Source organism: Triturus cristatus, chromosome 2_2 (assembly GCF_964204655.1).
Source record: "Triturus cristatus chromosome 2_2, aTriCri1.1, whole genome shotgun sequence".
Taxonomy (NCBI): domain Eukaryota; kingdom Metazoa; phylum Chordata; class Amphibia; order Caudata; family Salamandridae; genus Triturus; species Triturus cristatus.
In genome coordinates, this window is record NC_140582.1 from 707,607,439 (window position 1) to 707,630,695 (window position 23,257).

The 23,257-nt window shown below is 45.9% G+C and overlaps 1 protein-coding gene across 2 annotated transcripts in view; it reads left to right on the top strand.

The window, feature by feature from the left end:
- Nucleotides 1–8,857, top strand: part of TRAPPC11 (trafficking protein particle complex subunit 11) — a 626,226-nt gene extending 617,369 nt beyond the window's left edge. For both annotated transcript variants that reach the window (XM_085641890.1, XM_085641891.1), the window contains exon 30: nucleotides 8,668–8,857. In XM_085641890.1, the coding sequence (XP_085498016.1) occupies nucleotides 8,668–8,712 (45 nt within the window). In that variant the 3' untranslated portion in view covers nucleotides 8,713–8,857. The remainder of the gene's footprint in view (nucleotides 1–8,667) is intronic.
- The last annotated feature ends 14,400 nt before the right edge of the window (nucleotides 8,858–23,257 follow it).

The following is a 23,257-nucleotide window of genomic DNA, read 5'->3' on the forward strand; positions in this document are numbered from 1 at the left end:
TGGGCTCCCATATGTTGAGCAGTCACCTACATGCCTCCGGGGAAATATGGATCCCCAGGACCTCCCCCACCACCCTGTGAATTTCCCTCCAGTAAGACTGCACTGGACAGCACTCCCAAATAATGTGTAAGAACGTACCCAGCTGACCACACAGTCTACGACAGTCCCCTGTGGACGCCCTCCCCATCAACACCAACCTGGATCCCGTCATGTATATTCTATGCAGGATTTTAAGTTGGACCAGTCGGAGTCTTGCCGGGATGGCCACCACTCTAGGGGAAGACACGGCCTACTGCCAGTCTTCGTCATCCAGTTCGATACCGTCCGCTACCCATTTTTGTTGTGTTTTCTAAGAATTTGAATGTTAAACATATATACTAAGCTACTACAAAAGTTTATTTACTATACTAGGTGTACTACTAATGAGTGATACTACTTTTAACATATAATATTTGAGTGGCTGTGTGTATCCATGTGTGAATGACTATGTGGGTGTATAAGTGGGCGTGTGAATAGCTTTATTGGTAAGTGAGTGGCTGTATGGGTGGATGTGTCAATGGCTGTATGGGTGGGTGTGTGAGTGACTGTATGGGTGAGTTAATGAGTGTCTGAAAGTCTGTATGAGTGAGTGACTGGGTGTGTAAGTGATAGACCCAGTTGAAGGCATCAAGCTGAAGCGTGTCGGCCATGAACTGTTTTATATTTATTTTTGCACTTCTACACTTTTGTTAAATGATTGGAGACACCCGACGGGGCTCTGTGAGCACTATCTAATACATTTACGTTAGCACCTGCAGTGGAATCCTGTTGTGATTGGTACCGCCATAAACAAGTCCTTGGAGTGTGGAATATATATATATATATATATATATCTCCAAGTTTCCATAGACAAAGGATTTTTTGTTTTGCTAATAATTTTGCCGCCTTTTGATGGATCTTCACAAATTTTTCCAAACTACTACAGCAATCACTTCAGCTGCTGTCTTCTGGAAAGTTTCAGGGTGATTTGTCAACAGGGACAGAGAAAAAGGAGGGGTCCCAGAATGTGTTTTCCCCATGCAATTTCCCATAGGGATTTTAGACAAGACTACAGCCCGAATCGCTGAACGGAATTACACCAAACTTTTGCAGAAAGCTAGAACTTGGTCAAGAAAGATCTCTTTTTGTAATTTGGTGTAAATCAGTTCAGTAGTTTTGGAGTTATTAAAGAAAAAAGATGTTAAGCCATGCAAATCCTCCGCGGATCCGACAGATCTCATGGTGAGATCTGATAGGCTGCCAGCACTTCAACCAGGAAGTGCTGGCAGCCATCTTGGGACTCGGATTCAGCTGAGAAAAAAACATAATAAGAAAAAACATAAAGGGACAGGGTAGGAATACCCTGACCCCCAGGACTGGTGGTGGGCTCCACACCTGAGACCAGAAACTTTAAAAAAACAAAACATTTACCGCAAATTCACATAGAATACGCGAATCGACTGTAAATCAAAATTAAAAATATGCACGGGTGTCCGTGCTTGTTTACTATACGTCCCCTGTGTGGGCCAGGTCCCGGTAGTGTAGTTATTAATTTAATTGGGTTTCAACCTCAGGGACTGCATCCCCCGGCACCAGGCTGAGCTACAGAAGTGGGAGGAGGGCCCCCATCCCAGTCCGATTTCGGGCCCAGGGATCCCATCCACCAGGGCCTGTCCAATATACAAAATTGGGAGGGGGACACACAGCTCTCCTCCTGGGCCGAAATCAGCCCCAAGACCCATTCACCGGGGTCCGGCCAGTATCCAAAATGGGGAGGTGGGCCCCACGGCCTGGCAGTGCAATGCAAAGAAAGAGGGGCCTTGCGCCCCCTCCCAGGTTGCGGGAGCTGGAAAAATGCTCCCATCTCATGAAAGGGGACTTTTCATCTGTTTTCTTGCCCGCTATGAAGCAGGCAGGGAAAAGATGAACAAATGTTCCCTGCGTGCGTGAGCTTTACCGCCTTCCGTTGGAGGTGAGGAGCTGGCAGGGACCACAGGGCATTGTGGCTCCCCCGCGGCATCCAACAAAAAGACGCAGGGTGTCCTGGGTGTGGCCAGGGCACCCGCCATTGACTGTCCAGGACTGAAGTGGTTTGGGCCCTGCAGCTAAATCCCCGGCTCGCACGGCCAAAGGCCGGGCATGGCGGGGGTTGGATTAGCATATGGTAATTAAATATTACTTAACATTAAGAAAACCCTTAAAATTCATTGAAAAAAACACAAAGCTTACAGGGATGTTATAGGTAGGAAATAGTATTTGAAACAAACCTTAGAAATTAAATTAAAAACTAAAGGTTACAGGGACGTTACAGTTAGGTTTATATTTTACACACACAAAACCATAGAAATTCAGCAGTTATAGTTATACTTACACTAGGGTGCCATGCTGAGTCCCGCAGTGGATCCGCAGATCGGCCATAAACAAAATATTTGGGCAATTTTTTGCCCATGAGGGGTCCCTCAGAGACCCCTTCATATGTCCTATGGGGTCATGATACCTCTATCCTGGCGCCTTATTTGACTTTGTATTCATGTTTGCTCAACTGGGCCTAGCGGACAAACAGAATGGCGGCTGCCACTCAGGGCCTTGCTTTTGCCTTCGAATCCACGCATCCCTATTTATGTATACATTTATTTCTTTAATAACTCCCAAACTACTGAACAGATTTCCTCAAATTTACAAAAAGGGCTCTTTCTAGACCAAGATCTACCTTTCTGCAAAATTTGGTGTAATCCGTTCAGAGGTTTGGGCTGTAGTAGTCTCCAAAATTCAAAATCCCCATAGATCTTGCATGGGAAAAAAGCATTTTGGAACCCCCCCTTTTTCTTGGCGCTTGCTTGACGAATCACCCCGAAAGTTTCCAGACATCTGAGTAAACTAATTTGTGTACTAGTTTTGAAAATGTCGTAAACATTCGTCAAACAGCGCCAAAGTTATTAACAAGACAAAAAGCGCTTCATCTATGGAAAAATGTGGTCCTAACTATAACTACCTACTGGCTATCACCAGCAGACGATCGATAGATAGATAGATAGATAGATAGATAGATAGATAGATAGATAGATAGATAGATAGATAGATAGATAGATAGATAGATAGATAGATAGATAGATAGATAGATAGATAGATAGATAGATAGATAGATAGATTAGATTTGATTTGATTTGATTTGATTTGTTATTACATTAGCCTGGCAGAAGAGATTCTGGCAAGAATTATTATAGGGGAAATCTTTGACTCCTGAGGCTTGTTGGAGGGGTTAACCAATATAAAAATGCTTCCCTACAAAGCAATATAAAATCCATGTTAATAGAGCCTATTAAGGATTACCATAGTGCAGGCCTTCTATCCCCATGATCCTTTCGGGAGGGTCACCAAGACCCTTACCTACTATGTTAATCTACAAAATTCAGTGTTACAAAAAACCTGCTTCATTTTCACAGTCTAATATCAATCCATCCCTAAAAGCCTATTACATTTGACACATGGGTTTCATGCTAAAAAAGTCAGATCTGCTTGTTTTGTCATAACTTTCCGTTATAAACTACTAAGGGACCTAACATGACTTCTCCCAGTAAACCAATAAGGCCTGTAACGTTTACTGTTGGCTTTACATCATAACCAACACAGGAGTACTGAAGTGTGCATATGTGTGCAACCATCATGCATACAGAAATAAAATTAAAAATATGTAAAGAATTATAGTTGGCATAAAATATTCAGCTCTTCTCAGTAGGACCTAACAAGAGTCCTCACAATTCAAATCTTCTACTCCCAGCATTTGTCAGAGTGGGTGACCAACACCAAAACACTTGCCTACTGTGGTAACCTATGATATTACATATAACCAAAATCTTGTCTAAGACCTGTAAAATAGTGTGATAACAATCCACTATTAGAGGTCTGTAAATGTTGTTCACAGTACATACGCCAGGCACACTGCCCTTGCCATAACTTTTTATAATAATCATACCAGACCTATTGCATCTGGCATAAATTTTCCCTGTGCACCAATCAGGCCTATAGGTATTATCATTGACCTGTCGCCATAACTGACTCAGGCCTAATGTATTGAGCTTAAGCTTTCCTACTAGACAACCCTCAGGCATGAAGTCATAATATAACAAGTGTATTTCAAATTACAGGTTGCAAAGCAAAATACTATCTCTCCCAATACCACTCATTTAGGATTATTGTAGTACATATCTGCAATCGCAACGGTTTGTTTGATTAGGCGACCACATGAAAACCTTTGTCTATTACTGTAAGTAGTGCTCTCAAACGAGCAACTGCACCCTGAAGTTTAAAAAATGATGGAAAGAGGAGATCGGTGCTGCTGCTAGAGAAAAACAAGCCTTGTAAATTATCTACTTAATGAAGATACTTTACCAGCATTAGTGCCATGTGCGTGCACCCAAAAGTTGAAGCTCCGTCGCATTAAAGCGTGTTAGGAAGCCTTTTCCTAGGCAGCCGCATTGCTATTGGCTCATGTAGCTAGATAAAGTAATGACAGCTGTGTGAAGAGGAAACCCCTTTTTCTGTGGGACCACACATCTGCCACTCCAAAGGTGTACTCTTGTCCACCAACATGTGGGCAGAAACAAAGCCTCTCTTTGTAGTACTCCAGAAGGCTCTTTTTTAGGTTGATCACAAAGTCTAGTGACAACTGCACTGTCAAGCCAGATCTAAAAACTAACCACGTCACTTCAGCACAACAAAGACATAAGATGAGGATCACTTTCTTTTCTGTTAGGACTGGGCCAAAAAAGATATAAATGCTATACATAATTTAGAAGACATTAACTAACCTTTAGGTTCTTCCATATTGCAGCTGAAATGTAGGCTCTCGAAACTTGACTTGTACAGAGTCCTAAAACATAAGGCTATATTCTCCATAAATGGTCATTTGGGAGCACTAGAGTTGGCTGGTCATGTGGCCTCAGTGTCAGAACCGTTTCAGAGGGCCATGGAGCGCACAGGGGGTTGAGCCCTGTTACTTCTGATGTCCAGTCCCTACTATGGATCCTGAGTAACTGGGCCAAGTACCACTTCTGCACTCAATTGGTAGATGTGGACGAGCAGTCCAAGGCCCCCTCAAGGAGGTGGATACAGGCTCTCAAAACACAAAGAGCGCACAGCAGTAATAAATCAATGTCCAGCCATAGTATTTTATTTATAACTCTGTTCATTCAAAGGAAGAATTTGACATTCAGAAACAATAGCACTTTTCCCCTTGAGGTTGGGGCTCTAGTGTTTCAATGGCAATTCCCTGTCCCACTCTTGCCTCACTGTGCGATAAGGATTATTCCCCATGCACTGTTTGCCACATCCAGGAAATATTCAACTAGCCGTCCATATCTAAAGAGTCCACTCTGACTATTTAAGGTAAATGTTTCTTAGCGCCGGAACACTTTCAGCAGCAAGTCCTCCCCATGGCCAGTATCAGGAATCAAGTGTTACCTGCTACGGTAGGAGGGAAGCGGGCGGAGTCTTGGAGTGTGCACTGTCCTCAGGCGCGTCCAGCAGCTCCGATCCCTATCAGGTGAGTAGGCTCTCTTCCTTGCGGGGGTGCTCAGGCAGTGAATGGAGGTTTTCCTGCACTCTTTCTGCGGGGTAAGTTTTCACACTCCCAAAGGGGACAGGTGTGGGTAGGGCATGATTCCAATGCTCCTGTCTTCGTTCCCGAGCTGGGCTGGTGATGCTCCCATGCTGTCATCACTTGTTCTACATGGTCTGGTCAGTCACTGTCCTTATTGCTTCCAGTGACCTATGAGTCACCACTGGTCACAGTTTATGGGCTCCTGCCTGACCAACACAGCACAAGTACTACTGGCAGCTCCATGCAGGGCTGTCCCACAGCTGCTACGCAAGGCGTCGGCCCTTACCGCACGGCAGACTTTACCATGTCAGTTCCTCCTAGCATACGGGGGCGCCACAGCGTTGTCGTGTGGGATTCCAACTGTCTCCACAAGGCAGTCTTTAACACGGCGGCCCCTTCTGGCGCATGGAGTTACTGCAGCAGTGCCACACTGGCCTCGACCTATACTGCAAGGCAATCTTTTCCAAGGCTATCTTCATGTCAGCGCTCTCCTGGTGTACAGGGGTCGCTGAGAAGCAATGACTGATCGGTGCACCAGCCGTTTCATAATGCTCCTCTCGACAAAGCACCCTACTGAACTTTGCTTCCGCCAACGCTCTGATCTTCCTCATAGGGCTCCCTCGTCATGGCAAGCAGGCAGGCACCAGTGTTCCAGGCTTCAGAGCAGGTGGCCTTGGTTTCCCTGGGCGATGTGTCCTCACATAGCAGGGAAACTAGCAGGCATTGCCCCAAGCCCTGATCATACGCAGAAGTCTTGCAGTGCTTCTCCTTACAGAGCCCATTTAGCTACTTGGCACATGACAATTTTTGGGGTCTCAAACGCCCTTTATCATAGTCCATTTCCAGACTGCAAATGTGATTTAGAGTCTGGGTCTTTAAAGATTTATGTTAGGGTATTGCTTGTTTTGAAGTACACACTCCTCTACTTGACTCTTCCTCTTGAAAAGCCGCCTATTACAGCAAGAGAGACTCCAAAGCTGATAGTCCCACAGCTCAGGCCATGAAACTGACTAGAATTCACACCTGGAGGTCAGCCACAGTGATATGTGCATCAAAAGGTTAATCGTGGGCTCCCAGCCCTACTCTTTATGATTCACTTATCAGCCCCTTCTCCGTCCTGAGATATGTCCGGATCCCTTCCCATCTTCTCTCACTGAATCGAAGAGCACCCTTTCAAGTGTTCAGGGGAACATCACTCTCCCGTTTCTAGTGTCTACCACCCAGCTCACAGGGATGCAGCAATACACAAACCTGTCTGGGGGGATTCCTGTACCGCCTCATATCTTCATCATGCAGGCCTGGGTCTTCCAAAATAGAACCTAGGCTTCTCCAAGCAATGTGCCATTACAGTCACTCTTGCACTCCGTGCATGTACATAGCACACACACTGTCTAGCACTGTTAACTCCATGTATTGTGCCTGCCCAGGCACACATATATTCAGCTCACACATTCCCTTTTGCTTGCGCTGCACAGTACTGTAGCCTTTCTGTATTGTACCTCTTGCATGCACACATACACCAGCACACACATTCACCATACAATGGCATGCGGCACAACACTATATCCTTCATATACTTTACTCCTCGTAACTACAAATACACTCAGTACGAGCACGCGCTGCACAGCAATGCCTATCCCTCTGTCTTACCCTCCCAGGCACAGAAATATCCAGCGCAGAGGGGAACAGTCCAGCCTGAACTGCCAGGCCAGGTTCTCCCTGAACCATAATACAAGTAACATAGGACCGGTGCGACCCTGAGTAATTACCAGTGGCTGAGATTAATTCAAGCATCCCAACCATCACTTTTTGTATACTTTATTCATTCCTGGTGAAGGCGGTAGCCTTCCACCACTTGTGATCAGCATTAAGGATCCAGCCAGCAGTACATTTGGTCACTCAGGGCAGAGGTGCAAGTGTATTACCATCAAGAGGACTTTTCCATCCCAGCACTTGGAAATGTATTAAACACCCCCTCGTCTAAATCTAAGCTGCTTGCTCCTGTGCAGGAGAAATGGAATATGGACCTGGGAGATCTGTGCGCGCTCCCCCTAGATGAGGCATCTTAGGACGTATTTGGAACTACTCTTTAATTTAAAAGAATGCTCTGGTGCAGCCTCTCGTTTTTCTGTCCATAGAACATATTAAACCTCTACCAGACTTTATAAATTAGGCCCGGTGACAAGCGCTGGAAATTTTTATGAAAGATAATCACATGGTGCTCCAGTATGAATTGTTCTACCACTATGGCAGACAACTATTTCTCACACACAAACGTGTGTATCCTGTCCCTGCCTCACAATTGCCAGGCACACATCTTAGTGATCTAATGTTGTTATTGTGCACTAAACGCGTTCAGTCTGAATTGAAGACTGCCAGACGGTTATCCATTCACACACGGCTTTTTACCTCTATTAATGGTATAAATGGTATGCATCGTATATTCCAGAATCAGAACAGCCACGCTAATATGCTAGTTGAGATATTTCTGTAAATAATGCCTCATTGCTGCCATAGGCGTTTAGTAATGCTGGTTTCTGTTTTGGTTATTTATAAAGCGCTCCACTACCCCTGACATGAGATCTGTGCTATAGAAATATGTGGAGGTGACAAGAGGCAGATGTGGGAGTAAATGCTCATCTACGTTCTCTAAAAACTCAAAGGAGTTCAAAAGTAGTTCCAACAAAGTACCACCTCAGCCAGTGAATCCTGGTGATCTATCACCAAGTAGGTGATACCTGCTTGGCCTTCTATGGAAATTCTTCATAAACTTTATTGGCTTGAGCCTGAACCCTTGACTGTTGCCTAAATCAAATATTTTCATGTTTTATAGACGCGCACTTTCCAGGGTCCGTTTTATTTCCCCCTCCAAAAGCCCAGTGCAGCTGGCAAGTTTCACGTCCAGAAAGGAAAACGATTATTTTGTCAATAATGCATGCCCATGCTTGTTAAACGTGTCCCTTCCATGTATGACAGTTCAACAGTGTATAGATTGTTATACACTCTTGATGAAACTAACGAGTAATGGCTGTTTTGTCTTTTCCATTTAGCCACAAGGTCGGCAAGCAGATGACGCATCGATTGAAGCAGCATAATATATGTTTTCTATTAATCCTACAATCTACCTAGTAATGTTGAACCAACCACAACGATATAAGTTGTAGAGACTAACTTTTGGAAATGATGAATTGTCAACGTAAAACTATTTTCTAATGAGTAAATAAACATGTATCTCAACCAGTTTATTTATTAAAATTCTTGTGAGTTCGAGCGTTGGTTAATAATGACTGTACCATGTCGATTCTTGGTGTTTCTGAGTGATGAGGGCATCCCACTGAAAGAAGTTACATGTTTAAAGAAGCAAGAAGCACTGGTGTTAAACCTAGATACAAAATGTGACAGCCTGACCTCCTTGCCCGTGTTTCATTCTTGAATTTGACTGTACTGCTGTTTCAACGTGGTTCTTCCTTCATGCCGCTGCGAGCCAGGAAGCCATCTGTGGATAAGCCTGGCCATAATGACTTGCATTTGAAGCACAGCCTATTCCCAGCAGCCATAGTGGCTACTTAGTTTGACTCCTTAAATATGAAAACACGTATTTTCAAGATCACATGTATGTAACCTCAATATGTAGTGCAAACAAAGGGGCCCCTTAAAGGAAGCAATGTGGAGTGGGACAGGGAAGAAAAAAGCAAAAAAAGAACAACCCACCTCCAAAAAAAATGCTAAGCCAAGAGTTATGCCTCAAATGAATCAACACAATACTTTTTGTTGCCACAAATATAACATTTTCTTCTCTTTATTCAGACATTTATATCAATAGCGTATAATATATTGAAACCATTTTTGGGGAGGTGGCCTGTCCCTGTTTTTATTTCCCTGCACTTGCAAGGTATATTTGTAGAAAACACCTTATAAATAATCTAGAGCAACTGTGGGGCTAGCAGTGTTATATTTTTTGGTGCTTTCCATTACCATGCTTTGGCCCAATGTCAGGATATTTCGACCCTCCCCATCCTAAGTGTTCCATTTGGGTATCATTTTGGATCAGCCCATGCCCCTATTTTGTTTGAGGCCTGGAGGCTGGGAAGGAGGGGGGCGGGGGGGAGGTGTCAAGTCAATGATGGATTTTTTTGTCACTGTAAGGGAATGGACATCCCCCTCCTTCATATGGCGACTGGGCCATTTTGCACTAGTAGGCGCCACTCGCAGTCTCAATGTCGGTGGCACTGTAGGTGGCTGCTTAGTTTTGTCTGGTCCTGGAACCAGCCTGATGCGTGGGTGTGCTCCTGAATCTCCCAGTCGCGTAGATATCACAAAAAAGTACTAAACTCAATATGGATGTGCCTGTGGGCTTCTGTGAATGATTTTGTCCTCTGTTTACTTTCCCAGCGTTAAAAGAAAACCAGAAAGAAATTGAAGCAGCAGAAAATCGTATTGAGAGTAAATGCCTTTAGGGAGAGACGGAAATGGATACCAGGCTGGAGAATGTGTTTTCTCAGAGTGATTAGCACTTTAGCAATGATTGTTTTTCTCTCACTCATAAAATATAGAAAAGTAGAATACGTTTGGAAGGTGCAGCATTATTACAAAACAAGAATTGGCCAAGCCAATTGGTCTGGCATTGGCCATCAGCCTTCTGGCAGTTCTTGTGTTGTCATAGTTTCTGCAAAACGTTCTTTTGAAACATGCCAGGCCCTCATTAGTCTAAGAAAATAATGTGATAAAAAACAAAAAAATTGTTTTGCTCTCAAAAAAGAAAAAAAGGCATGAAAGAAAAAAGTCAGAAAAGAAAGAGCAAGAAAGAAAAAAGGAGGGAAAGAGAAAGAAAGAAGGCAGGCAAGAAATAAAGATGTCAAGAAAAAAGGAAAGGAAAAAGGAGGGAAAGAAAAGCAAAGCAAGAAGAAAAAAAGGGAAAGAAGGTAAAAATCGAAGGAAAGAATGCAAGAGTGAAAGAAAGCAAGACAAAACAAAGAGAAAGAAAGAAGGCAAGAATGAGAAAAAAGGAAAAAGAAGGAATGAGAAAGAAAAAAGATGGGAAAAGAAAGAAATGAGAGAAAGAAAAAAAGTAAAAATATAACGTTTTACGGGACTGTTTAAAATAGACAGTCTTATATGATGTTAAATAGCAGTCAGAAGAGCAACACACTCCAAAAGTAATTTACAATAGCATTGGGAGGAGATGGGATCTGATAAAGATCAAATGTGCATCAGAAGCCAACTGCTATCACATCAGGCTTTAACCACAAAGGCAACACTGAAGTAATTATAAAGATAAAACAACAAAAACACTGGCACTGACGGGAACTAGCTTGTGTGTGAATGTGTTCCTTGTGAAAGGGCAAAATACAGTCACTCACAGTGAAGTTAACCAGTGTCTGGAGTAGGCTGACCCACTGCCCCAAGCTATATACTGTAGTGGGTGGAAGCAAAATGTGAATGACACAACAAAAGACCAATGGAAGAAGGAAGGTGGCTGAAAGCCCCTATATTTAAGTATATTTTAGTAAAATCAAAAGTTCTTGGCTAACACCAGACCTAAGAACGGGGAAAAAAAGTTAGCTCAAAACTTCCAGTATGCCACTATTTTAATGTAATCCCTAAACCTAGCAATAAGACAGTGTTTGGACATTTAGAGACTTTTTTTTATCAAATGTGGGATGACTTTGCTTTTAAAAGTGCCAGTGGCAAGTTGTCAGGTCTACAGTGATTGAAATGATTTAGTTGCCCACTGTTTCATGATTGACTAGATACATTTATACTGTTTTGAACGAGTCGTTGAATGTCAACTACTTTTAAATGATTCTGTCGAAGTATGAAAATACCGCTGCCTATAATGCTTGTTCGTGATATATTATAGACTTATAGCGGGCTATACTGGCTATTAAATGCCCGCTCCAGCGGCCTTTAACAAGGGAGCGGGACTTTAATAGCCGGTATAGCCCAGCTACGAAGGGCTATAAGGCTATTAGAACATTCTGCCACTAGATGGTAGAATGTTTTAACAAATAAAACAAAGGCCTCAGGAAGCGCAAGGGTATTGAAATCCCCTCAGGCTCCCTGAAGACTCTGTTCACAGCCACAGCTGTGAACAAAGAAACATTGGAATGTTGGAGCTCAGGGCTTATACCAGCCATTATAAGCCCAAAGCTACTCCATTGTTTTCAATGGAGCTCCCAACATTCCAATGTTCTAATAATGACTACACTTGTGAGTATCTTGTTCAAGAAACCGGAAACCAGATCTTCACTGAAGGATTGCACTCCTGCCGTGGTTTTCCATTAACTGTTTATCATTCCAAGAATAATTTAATTTCCATTTTGAAAGCTAGCATGCTCATAATGTCCAGCCATCTTAAGTCATGTTTTGGATGAACTTCCGCTTTAAAAAGTATCAATTATTTCAAATGTGAACTTTTATTAAACTTCAGAAATAAAATTTAATTGTGATGTTTTATTTTGCTCAACTTTATTTTAACGGTTGTCTGATGAAATATTGGCAACAAAAATATTGGCAAAAACATGTTGAGGACACAAATATGGACTTAATATACTTTTGTGAAGTCAAAAATATTCACAGCAATCACAAGGTAGACCACAATATCATCAGAAAAATAGGTACGTATATCTAATTTTCATTATTACACACCCTATTAGGTTTAAAACATAATAACTTTCAAAACGTTACATTTTAAGAGAAATCTACTTGTACATTAAAAATATTTTGAAATATATTACTTATAAAATAAAAATATGTACTTTAAATTGTTTGCAAAAAATAAACACAATTGAACAAATATTTAAAAATACTTAAATTAATTATAATAAACATTTAATATTTAAAAAAATTAACCAGCAAAAAATAAATTAATCTAACTTTTAAAAATAAAAACTTTTTAAAAATCAGAGAAAAAATAAGATTTGGAGGGGTAACATTCTTTACTTCCACTCCAACCTAAAAACAAGCATGGAACATTTAAGGGGTCAGATTTACTATTCCCACTCCAATGTAAGCAAAAGTAAGGATAATATTAAGGATTAGAATGCTCTGATTAATAATTGACACATATATATGTATATATATATATATACATATATATGTTTATGCATATATATGTGTGTGTAGAGAGATATACATATATACATATATATATATATATATATACACGTGTGTGTGTATATATGTATATATATGTATATATATATATATATAAAGCAAAATATAGTTCCATAAACAATTGTAAAAAATATTTTAACATTATATAATTTATATAAACTACCATTAGAAACTAAAAACACGAAATGAACATATACAATTATACATAAAATAATATTTTGAATGATGGATTCAGCACTGGACCATTATAAGGATAGCTTGGCAATTTGTGACCGTGAGGCAAAGCTCGCTGTCGCCAAGTTGAGGAAGTCGAATATCCATTGCTGATCAAAGTCCAGGGTGTCGTGATGTAAGTCGAAGTCCAGGGTGCGGACGTTCCCGAGGTAGATCTTGTGACTGGTCTTCGTCAAAGTCATGGTAGTCAAAGATGAACCATAAAAAGTCCAAACATCGACCGCCTGCGTCTCGACATTGAGAGTCACATGACTCATGCAGCACCTCTAGGCCATGGACCTGTACTTCCCCAGCGAAGTCGGCTTTTTTTCATGATCTCTTTTTGAATTTCTTCTGAGTAGGGAGCGATGCCAGTTGAACTTCATCAGCTCAAGGTGCGTGTGGTCAAGATCTTTGGTGCCACGCCGGATACAGCTAGACACTACTGACTGTTAAGGTAAGGCAGTTGGCACCAGCATGGTGCTTAGGCAGCACGCCTTTGATTTGTTCTACAGGTTTTTCAACTGATGTCCAGCAGTCACTTAGGGACATGCCTTTTGACAGCTCTAGACTGTTCGGGGCAAAAATAGACTTCGCCTTGAAAGATTCAAAGATAGTAAGGCCACTGTCCTCTCTCTTGGGGCTTAGCTCTGCAATCACAACAGCTTCCTCAGTAACAACACCCTATCTGAGGCTTTGGAAGGGGCTATATGTAGAGGCAGAGGCAATACTTGATCTCAACTGCCCTTTAGAGAATTATGTTAGAGGAGCAAGTCGGCAGTTATCAAGCCCGCATGTCCAGCGTTCTACTAAAACCACAGCTCCTCCTCCTTCTGCCGCTGCCACAAAAACTCTTTCATTTAGCCTTCTCTACTCCAGTTTATCCGATTCGGGGTCTAATTACCTTTCACATCCCCGGATGGAAGATCATTATCTCAGATCAATGGTGCTCCAGATTGTGGAAGAAGGTTACTCCCTACACTTCTTGTCCTTTCCTGCAGACATGCCATCCACACCACAACATCTCAAGGAGGACCACTTTTTTTCTTGACCAAGGGAGCAGTAGAGAAGGTGCCGGCATCTGAGATCTGGACTGGTTGCTACTCCTGTTATTTTCTGGTGCTGTAGAAAGATAGAGGCTTTCATCCCATTCGAGATCTACACCATTTGAACTTCTTTCTAAGGAGAGACAAGTTCAAGATACTCGCCGTAGCCCAAGTTCTATTTGAACTCCATCCAGGATACTGGATGGTGGCCCTGGATTTTGCGGGATTCATGTTTTCACATTCCTGACCAGCATCCACCGAGGCATTACCTGCAGTTTAAGATCGGGCAAGAGCATTTTCAGTTTACTGTGCTTCCCTTTGGCCTAAGTAGTGCACCTCGGATTTTCACAAAGGTGATGGTGGCCACAGCTCATCTGCTGAGGTTGAGAATATTAGTCTTTCCTTACCTCGATAAAATGTTACTGATGCAGCCTCACCTTAAAAAATCGTAAGCTGGGGGGGCGTGGCTTGGGTAGCAAGCATGGCAGACGCAGCCTGATCGGGCTCCGTCCACCCATGCACAAATCCGCCGATAATCCTTCACAGATCCTGCCCTGAGGAGCTGCGCCCTACCTTGACCGACGCCCCGATCAGCTGTGGCCGCGGCGGTGGATTCATATCCAGGATCGCGGCGCTACTGTGGCGGTTTCTGGCTGACGACGATCCGGCGGGGCGTGAGCTGGGCCCTTCCCCCGTGGCCAGACTGTGTTGCGGTGTGCGCCGCACGTCGGAGAGGCGCTGAGGGTGAGCGCCGGTCTCCACTGCGTTCCCGCATGGTGTAATGATCCTGGATTAAAGCGGGGACGCCGCGGCCCTTCTTTTCTCTGCTGCTCCACCTGAAGCTCTTCCTGCCTGCTCGGAGGCGCGGCTGGACAGTCCCGAGACACACGCCGCGGCCTCCGATCTCACCAGCGTTTACTGCGGCGCCCTCTAGGAACTCGGCACGGTAGGACCCGCCCTTTAAAGAAGTGCCACTCATTGGGCTCCAGCTGGCCTGGACGCCTTGAATCATCACGGGAGCTGTGTGTGAAGCTCCAGAGGACTGCTATGGGACCAGAGACAGATTGAAGTGCAGTGACTGGTGTTTTGGCTCCCCCTCCCCCCTGCCGGTGAGTGAGGCTCCTGTGTGCAGAGTTCGGCTGGGGAGGATTGCCCCTACCTCCTGGGGTGGCACCGTGGGATGATCGGGGCCCCCCGCCGCAGTGGGGGCGCAACGGACATCCCTCCTCCCCACTTTTGCGGGGCTCCATCTTGGGGCGCGGTCGGCGCGGGTGGAGGCCTGTGCCCACCTGACTGGCGCAGACAGCAAGAAGCTTATTCTGGCAGTGTCGACCTGTGGGGTCAGGATTGGAAAGCGCGCTCAGCAGGTGGGGCCACCGCCTTAGCTGGCCCTCGCTGCTGTGGCTGCCCCCCCCCCCTTGCCCTCCTCTTGTTCAGGCGTCCGTGCTGGTGGAGATGCGGCCTGCCGCCCGGCGCTCCGGCGCTGTCGTGCCACTGTGGGGCCTTCAGGAGATCGCTGGCCCAGAGCGCGGTCCAGGCCCTGGCAGGAACCCTGAGTGGGCTGAGGCGGCGCGGGATCACTGATTGGTCCAGATTGTGCACGCAGCTCTGCGGCCTGGCCAGGCCCAGTCTTGAATGGACCCAGGAAAACGACGGCTGCATCTTCCCCACGCTCCCAGCTTCCGGATTCATGCCTTCCTCTCGTAAGTTGACCTGCGTGGGTGCCCTGAGAGACATGTAGGGCTTCATTGTCTTTGCCGCTGCTGGGTTAAAGATCTGGGCCGGATCCTCCACCGGGTTGCCATTCCCCCCGCGTCCAGGCCCCTCAGGGATGGGCAAGGGCAGGCCTGGGTGTGCGGGTCCCAAGCAGGGCACCATTGACAAATTCAAGAAACACCTGCTGGGGGGGACACAGGAGGAGACTGGGGTGCTGCTACACCCGACAGTGGAGCCCTCCTGGCAGCAATCAACCACGCAAGAGACACTCTCGATGCCAAGATAGGCGCAGTGAGTTCTGAGGTCTCCTTCCTGCGCCAAGATCTCCGCAAAGAAGTGAACTGGATTACTGAAGCCCAAACCCGGGTCTCGACGGTGGAGGACATGATATCCTCCCTCCAGAAAAAGGTCGCAGGAGCTGGCCTCCAGAGTGGAAGATGCAGAAGGACGCGCACGATGCAACAATCTACGCTTTGTGGGTTTGTGGGAGGGGTGCGAGGGTGGCTCAATGTCCACCTTCATTGCCAAATGACTCACAGATAATTTACCAAAAGATCTCCTTTCATCATCCTTTGTAGTGGAACGGGCCCACCGAGCCTTGACACAAAAACCTCCACCAGGGGTGGCCCCAAGGCCGGTCATCTCCAAGATTATGAACTATGCTGACCGCGATGCGATCTTAAGGTTTGCCAGAACTCACAAAGACGGCCTTCAGCATGACTCTCACCCCATCATGATGTTCCCGGATTACAGGCGCCTGGTTCAGCAACAGCGCCAATCCTTCACGTCTGCAAAGCATAGGCTACGCGAGGTGAACTTGCAATACATGTTGCTATATCCAGCCAGGATGCGGGTGATTTACAACTCCAAATTCTTTTTCTTTGATACCCCTGAGGCAGTTTTTGCATGGACTGATTAGCGCCCACAACTGAGGCCTAACTCTCTGTCTGTAGTGGATTCGGACTCCTCTCGCAGCTCACGCACTCAACGCCCGAGGCGCAATAAATCCCAAAAGCGGCGCGGCTCTGGATCCAGCAGAAAATCGGCAAGTCTGGAGCGGCCACTTTGATGATCCGGTAGTCGTGTCTACGTCTTAACTGCAAGTTGACTTGGGGCTGGTCTATTCAGTAACACTTGCTTATTAATCTCCTCTGGGTGGGCGTGGGGCGTGGCCATGGGATTGCGAGGCCACAGACTCATTGTGCCACTTTTTTTGTGAATGGTTGTAGGGTGGGAAGGGATCCATTAGGGGTGGATCCGGGGGGACCCCCGGTTGGGGGTCTCCTGGGTTACACACCGCGACAGATGCTCCTACTTCTTGGCAGTGGGCGGTGTTGGGGTTTTAAGGGAATTTAGTTGTTTTATGTGTGCAGTAATATGTTCTTTTTCTCAGATTTTTGTTGTGATTGTAATTCTAGGTGGTGTTAGTGTCAGGTGAGGCTACCCAGGATGGGGATCTAACCGTAGTATCCTGGATCATCAGGGGTCTTCTCAACAAGGTGAAACGGGGTGCAATCTAATGCCAAGCAAAAAGGTATGGTGCCGATGTCTTATTATTACAAGAAACTCATTTATTAGAGACTAAGACGCCCTGACTGGCTCGATTTGGTTTCCATCACGTGTATCACGCTGGTTTCACCTGGGGATCCAGAGGGGTGGCTATTCTCATCCATCATATGATCCAATTTCAATATATTACACATCAGGTGGATTTGGGAGGCCGGTTCCTCTTTGTCACATCCACACTGTCCGGGGAGCGGATCACTATAGGCAGTATATATGCGCCCCCTCCTCTAGGGACTACATTCATTGACAAACTAGTAGCAACATGGGGCGAGGTACACGAGAATTTAACCCTGTTCGGGGGCGATTGGAGTGACACCATGGGACCCCTTGATCGCCAGTGCACCCTTACAGGGCCCAACTAAGCTGCATACCTTGGTCAATACCCTGGGGTGGGCGGCCACATGGCGCGAATATCATCCCACCGAACTTGACTTTACATATCTTTCCGCGGTACATGGTTCGCAATCGCGGCTGGACTACTTCTTTGCCCCACAGATACACTTGCACAGATTCTCTCTGGTGACTCATATGCCCCGCGGGCTCTCCGACCACTCTCCGCTTCGATTACAGTTACACACACTTTCCCGTAAGCCCCCCTTTCGGTGGCGGTTGTCACCGTGGCATCTCCGGCATCCAGCATACCAGGATATGCTTCACACCGCAGTCACTACATATCTGGAGGATGATGGCCCCACTGCTCCTTCTCAGACTATTCTATGGGAAACCCTAAAACCGACGGTTCGTGGTGTTGAGATTAGTTACCGCACGAAAGAAAAGTGGGCACGACGGGAGCAATTGGTGGCTCTAAAGTCACATCAAGCGTGCCTGGCTTTGCAACTCAATACTGATCCTAACCCAGTTACTCGCCGAAATCTGTTGCAGGCACAACATGATCTTCGGCAGGTCCTCATGGGCGAGGCAAAGGAGATATGGGAGGTGTCACAGCACCGAATTTATCAATGAGGCGATAAGAGTCTATGATGCTCCATAGACTCTGCAGGGCGGATGCGTCTCCGGAGGTTGTCCCTGCTATTCGCAGTACCGACGGGACCCTCCATACGACACCACAGGGTGTTGCTACGGCATTCGTTGAGCACATCTGAAAGAGACATGTTAGTGATCGATTCCTTACCATAGAATATCCCCAGGCGTCAGACTGGATCTGGAAAGATTTCGTCAGCAGTACCCCTGCGCGTCGGTAGGCGTTGTCGTGCGGCTCCGCGTACGTCGCTGGCGTTGTCGCCCAGATGACGCCGTCGGAGCTACTTAGACGTGCCCATGCGCGCTGACGTCCGTTCTTTCTTTTCCTGTGCCAGTAGATCCAAGAGAGAGCGGTACTCCTAATCAATACATTTGACTTGTTTATGAGACATGGGACCCGCTCAATGTGTGTCTCTTCTGCTTGGGGCACGCCATCTCCCCGAGACGTGCCCCGATTGTTGGGCCATGGCGCAGAAGGCTTGCGGGAGCATTCCCAAAAGTCATTGGGGGCCCCGGCACTCGGTACCGCGCCGCTCAAGGTCCCACTCCCGTCGGCAGGTCGAGGGATCACTGGCGCAGCCGACCCATCATTCATCGGAATCGGGGACAGGTAAGTCCAAGGGCCATAAAAGGTCGAAGGAGAGGCGTCGCTCTTCCTCTACCCATCACCAGACGCAGGACTCGGTGGAGGGGGCGGGTGGTCACTCCCCCGCGGCTTCTTCGGGGTCTCCGTTGTTGTCAGCAACATGGGCCGTTTCTTTGTCCCATCGGGTCCCTCTGGAGCGCCTTTGTGCCCCGCGTACCCCTTGGGTGATTCTGCCCTCATGCCGCCGCCTTTGGCCCCGGTTACGTCTGCAAGATACCCTATGGCGCCATTGGCTCCGGCCTTGTCGCCATGCCGCTGTTGGCTCCGGCCTCGGCACTGCCTTTGGCTCCGGCTTCGGCGGTGCTGGTGGCTCCGGTCTGGGCACAGCCATTGGCTCCGGCCTCGGCGCTGCCGTTGGCTCCGACATCGGTGCAGCCCGTGGCTCCGGCCTCGGTGCTGCCGTTGGCTCCGGCCTCGGCGTCGCCGTTGGCTCCGGCCTCGGCGCAGCCGTTTGCTCCGGCCTCGGAGTAGGATCCGCCTTAGCGCAGCCGTTGTCTCCGGCCGCGACACTGCCGTTGGTCTCGGCGTGGCAGTTGGCTCCGGCCTCGGCGCCGCCTTCGGATCCGGCATCAGCTCCGGCCTCAGCGCAGCCTGCGGTTCCGGCATCGGTGCCGGCCTCAGCGACACCATTGCATCACAGCCTCGGCGCCATCGGCGCCGGAAACGGTTTCATTGCCTCCAGGGCCGGTTTATATCGAGCCTGCCTTGTCCTGCCTCCAATCCCTATTCCTGATCAAAGGGTGTTGCAGGGATTCTGCTCATGCACAGAACTATGCGCAGGAAACCAGGACCTCATGAATTGTGGTGTACCAAAAAACTCACCTCAGAACCCAGAACCCCTATCCTACCAGCATCAGTGTCCCATTCGTTATCCGTATTATATCGGAGGTCCCAATGTATAGACAACCCAGAACAAGCGACTTAGAGTGCTCTCAGGAATGGTGGGAATCGGAAATACCTGTTCGTTATTATTCTCATATCAGTCCACAACAAGAGTAATCAGGGACACTGTAGAGTTCAAAATGTTTATTTTATAAACTACGTGTCCTAAGATGCAGTACTTTGGCTAACATAAGCAGGCAAATGATTAAAAATAAAACCATCAGCATTGTTACAATACCATAGAAAATGAAAGGAGAAATCATATTATAAATGACAGTGGAATACAGCCACCTTCCCTTCACTAGTAAGCTAGTATTATTAGACTAATAGAAGGTCTCTAGGCTTGAATGGGGAACCCTATACCGTAAAGATCAGCTTAGTTGAATCACATCACAGGATCAGCTTTGCTCTGCTCCTGGGAAAGTTCTTCTCCAGAATGTGTGTGTAAAGCATGCAGACTGCAATATTAAAAGCACTCGACTTTCAGGTATTTACAGCTGTGTGCGTGTTATGGCTAAATAGTGGACCGATCAACCTGAACTCAAAAACATGCATTGTCTGGCGACCCAGACCGTTTCTTTACACAATGTTCAGACCAAGGTCGCAGCGCACGTCTAGGGATGGGAACAACAGACAGTTGCGTGTGACGGACAAGGAAAGTTGGACGACATCCAAGTTAATCCATCAATGTATAAGCACAGTAAGTAGCAACAGCTTCCAAGAGGAAGTCATTGGAATGTTCTGTAAAAGTGTCCGCCATCCAGTCTAGCAAGGTAAACAAACATACATGTTCTACAACTGGGGCCTCTAGCACAATCAGAGGACAACTGGCGTGTTCTTCAAGATAACTTCTTGCCAGGAAGTCATATGCAGCCGTACCGATGTCCCAATTCCCTAGGACTCCATGTGCCGCTCCACAGGCCATAATCCTGATACCAGAACAGTCCAACTCATGAGCCACTAAGGGACTCATTAGTCGATCATAATCCGGGGCAGGAGACACTGAGTATGACAAGCACAAATCCAGAGCCCATTCGAGTGGACAATCTAGGCAATGAAAAACAGGTTGCACGCATGTAAAGTAGGAAAACCGGAAGGACAATCCATAGGCTATGCTCAAAGTTGCCAGTGGTAATGTTCCATAGTATTCAAGCATCCGGTTACGAAGATGGAGCAGCCAGGACAAGCTGTTGTGTGACACAAATTGTGCAGCCATTGCGCAGTAAGCAGATCAACAACAGCACCCCAGCCACGAGGGCGAGAATCAACGGGAGACCGCCAAAGACGCTGGAAAAAATAGAATGAAAAAATGCCGGGATCACACCAAAAATAGTTTGGAAGGAGGTCACGAGGCTGGAGCCCACAATTTTGAAAAAATGAGCCAAGCCCATTGTGGACGAGGCATTAAATATAGTTTGAATTAGGGCACCAAAATGAAGTGGGAGATCAGTATTCAAAAGCGCATGCACCTCGGTGCACGTATTTGCTACGTGAAGGACAAATGTTTCCCGGGAAGAAGTCAGTGAGACAATAGAGCCCTTATTCTGCTCATCTTGTTGAACTCTGCTTTCAAGGTTGGAATGGAAGGCCAGATGGATACATCCAGCAGCCCATGCGGGGGTGGGAAAAGGACATTCTTACAGCAGACTACTCTCTGTAATACAGTCACTATGTAGGGAATTCCCACTAGCATCCCGCAGCAAGCTTCATTATTTAAATGCAAATAACTACCGTTAGCCAGCAACGTGAAAGATGGCACCGGAATCCCTTTCAGGACGCATGCTAAATTAGGGGCTAACACATTGCACGCGCCATGCAATTGAATGTCCCTACAGACCACAGAGTGATCAGGTGTAGAAGTGCATTCCTCACCTTTCAAATAGACTTCTTTACCGTCTCTCATGCACCTGTATGTAAATGGGAGTGACCAAACTTCATGCAGGAAGGCAGTACCCAGTCGTTCATATCTGCCTAGGGCATAATGTTTCATGCAAGAACTGAACTTAAACAAGGGGAACGATAGTGTTATTAACCCGTGGATAAGCCACACAGCGGAGTTCAATTCGGCCACAGAGAAAGGCAAAGGTTCTAACTTCTCAATATGCAGTAACGAGTATGTTGCATCTTTCATGGACATGAATTGTTGTTTTGCAGTTAGATTAAAGGGAAGGAACAAAGATGAAGTATTCATGTAGTCCCATGGGACTTTCCCAGCCTTTGACGTTTGCAATGTCCATGCAAACTGCATTATAGAAGGCAATTGATTTTGACCATGATACAAAACAGACATATCATCCTGCACAATATCAACAACAGAAGAAACAATATTGTCTTAAGTGTAAATTCTGGAAGAAAGGGTGTTAATGCTATTATCTATAACTGCTAGTACTTTTTCCATACTGCCTTGATCAATAGCCCTCAAGCGGGAAGCAGCTTCAATTTGTGATAACTTCCAAACTTCGTTATAAATAGCATATACCCATCTTTTGGACCTGCCACCTACAGGACCCTTAACAAAATCATTCAAATCTATTTTTTATGTAATTTAGATAAATGAAGTTTAACAGATGCCAAGGTGGAATGTTGCAGCCAAGATTGGCATAACTTCCCTACAGAGTAGGTAGTTACAGAATGAGAAGATTCAAAACGGGGGTCTACACGAACCTGCGTTTCAAACCCAGAAAACGATGTTGACAGGAATCTGAGCTCGTCTGCCAAGTTAACCATCCTTCCCTATCTAAATTGGAAATATTGAAGGATGTATTAGAGATGTATGACTGCAACGCATCAAGGGACAGATCTGTATGATTATCCCAATTTGGATAAGCACCCAGATCCGGAGTAGAGGGAAAATTTAGTTTTTTCGAAGTAGCCAGTCCAAAGCAGGTGGTCTGAAAGATTGTTGAATTTAAAAACATGTGGTTCGGGATGAGGCAGGCACGATGCAAACCTTCTGTTCCTTGTACCTGCCATGGTTTAGAACCCCAAACCGATTTAAGATCAATAATAGCTTTCCACAGATCATAACCTCTAATTGCCAAATCATCCATAAAGGATTTGGAATATAATAATTTCGTGTGTGTCAGCCTAACTTTCGAGGCAGACTCAGCCGCCACTTTAAAATAAAAGGAGGCAGGATTCGAAACACTGAAATCAGAAAAATATGTGAATTTGTTCACTAATGTGTTGGAGCTGCCTAGCATTAGCGTTGGACAATGTTCCCATTGCGTATAATTAATACAATTTCTATACGTATTGGCTTTATGTAGGAAATGATTGCCGTAATGTTGATAGCAAAACTGCTCACCATAATTAGCAGTATCTAAATACAAATCTTCAGCATCAAACGCAGCATAATATTTCAAATCAGAAAACAGTGCTTCTATGGCCTGAACGTCCCAATCATCAGAGCGGATGTTTTGCTTAACCACATCACGCATAGAAACACGAAATACATTTGGTACATTGATAACC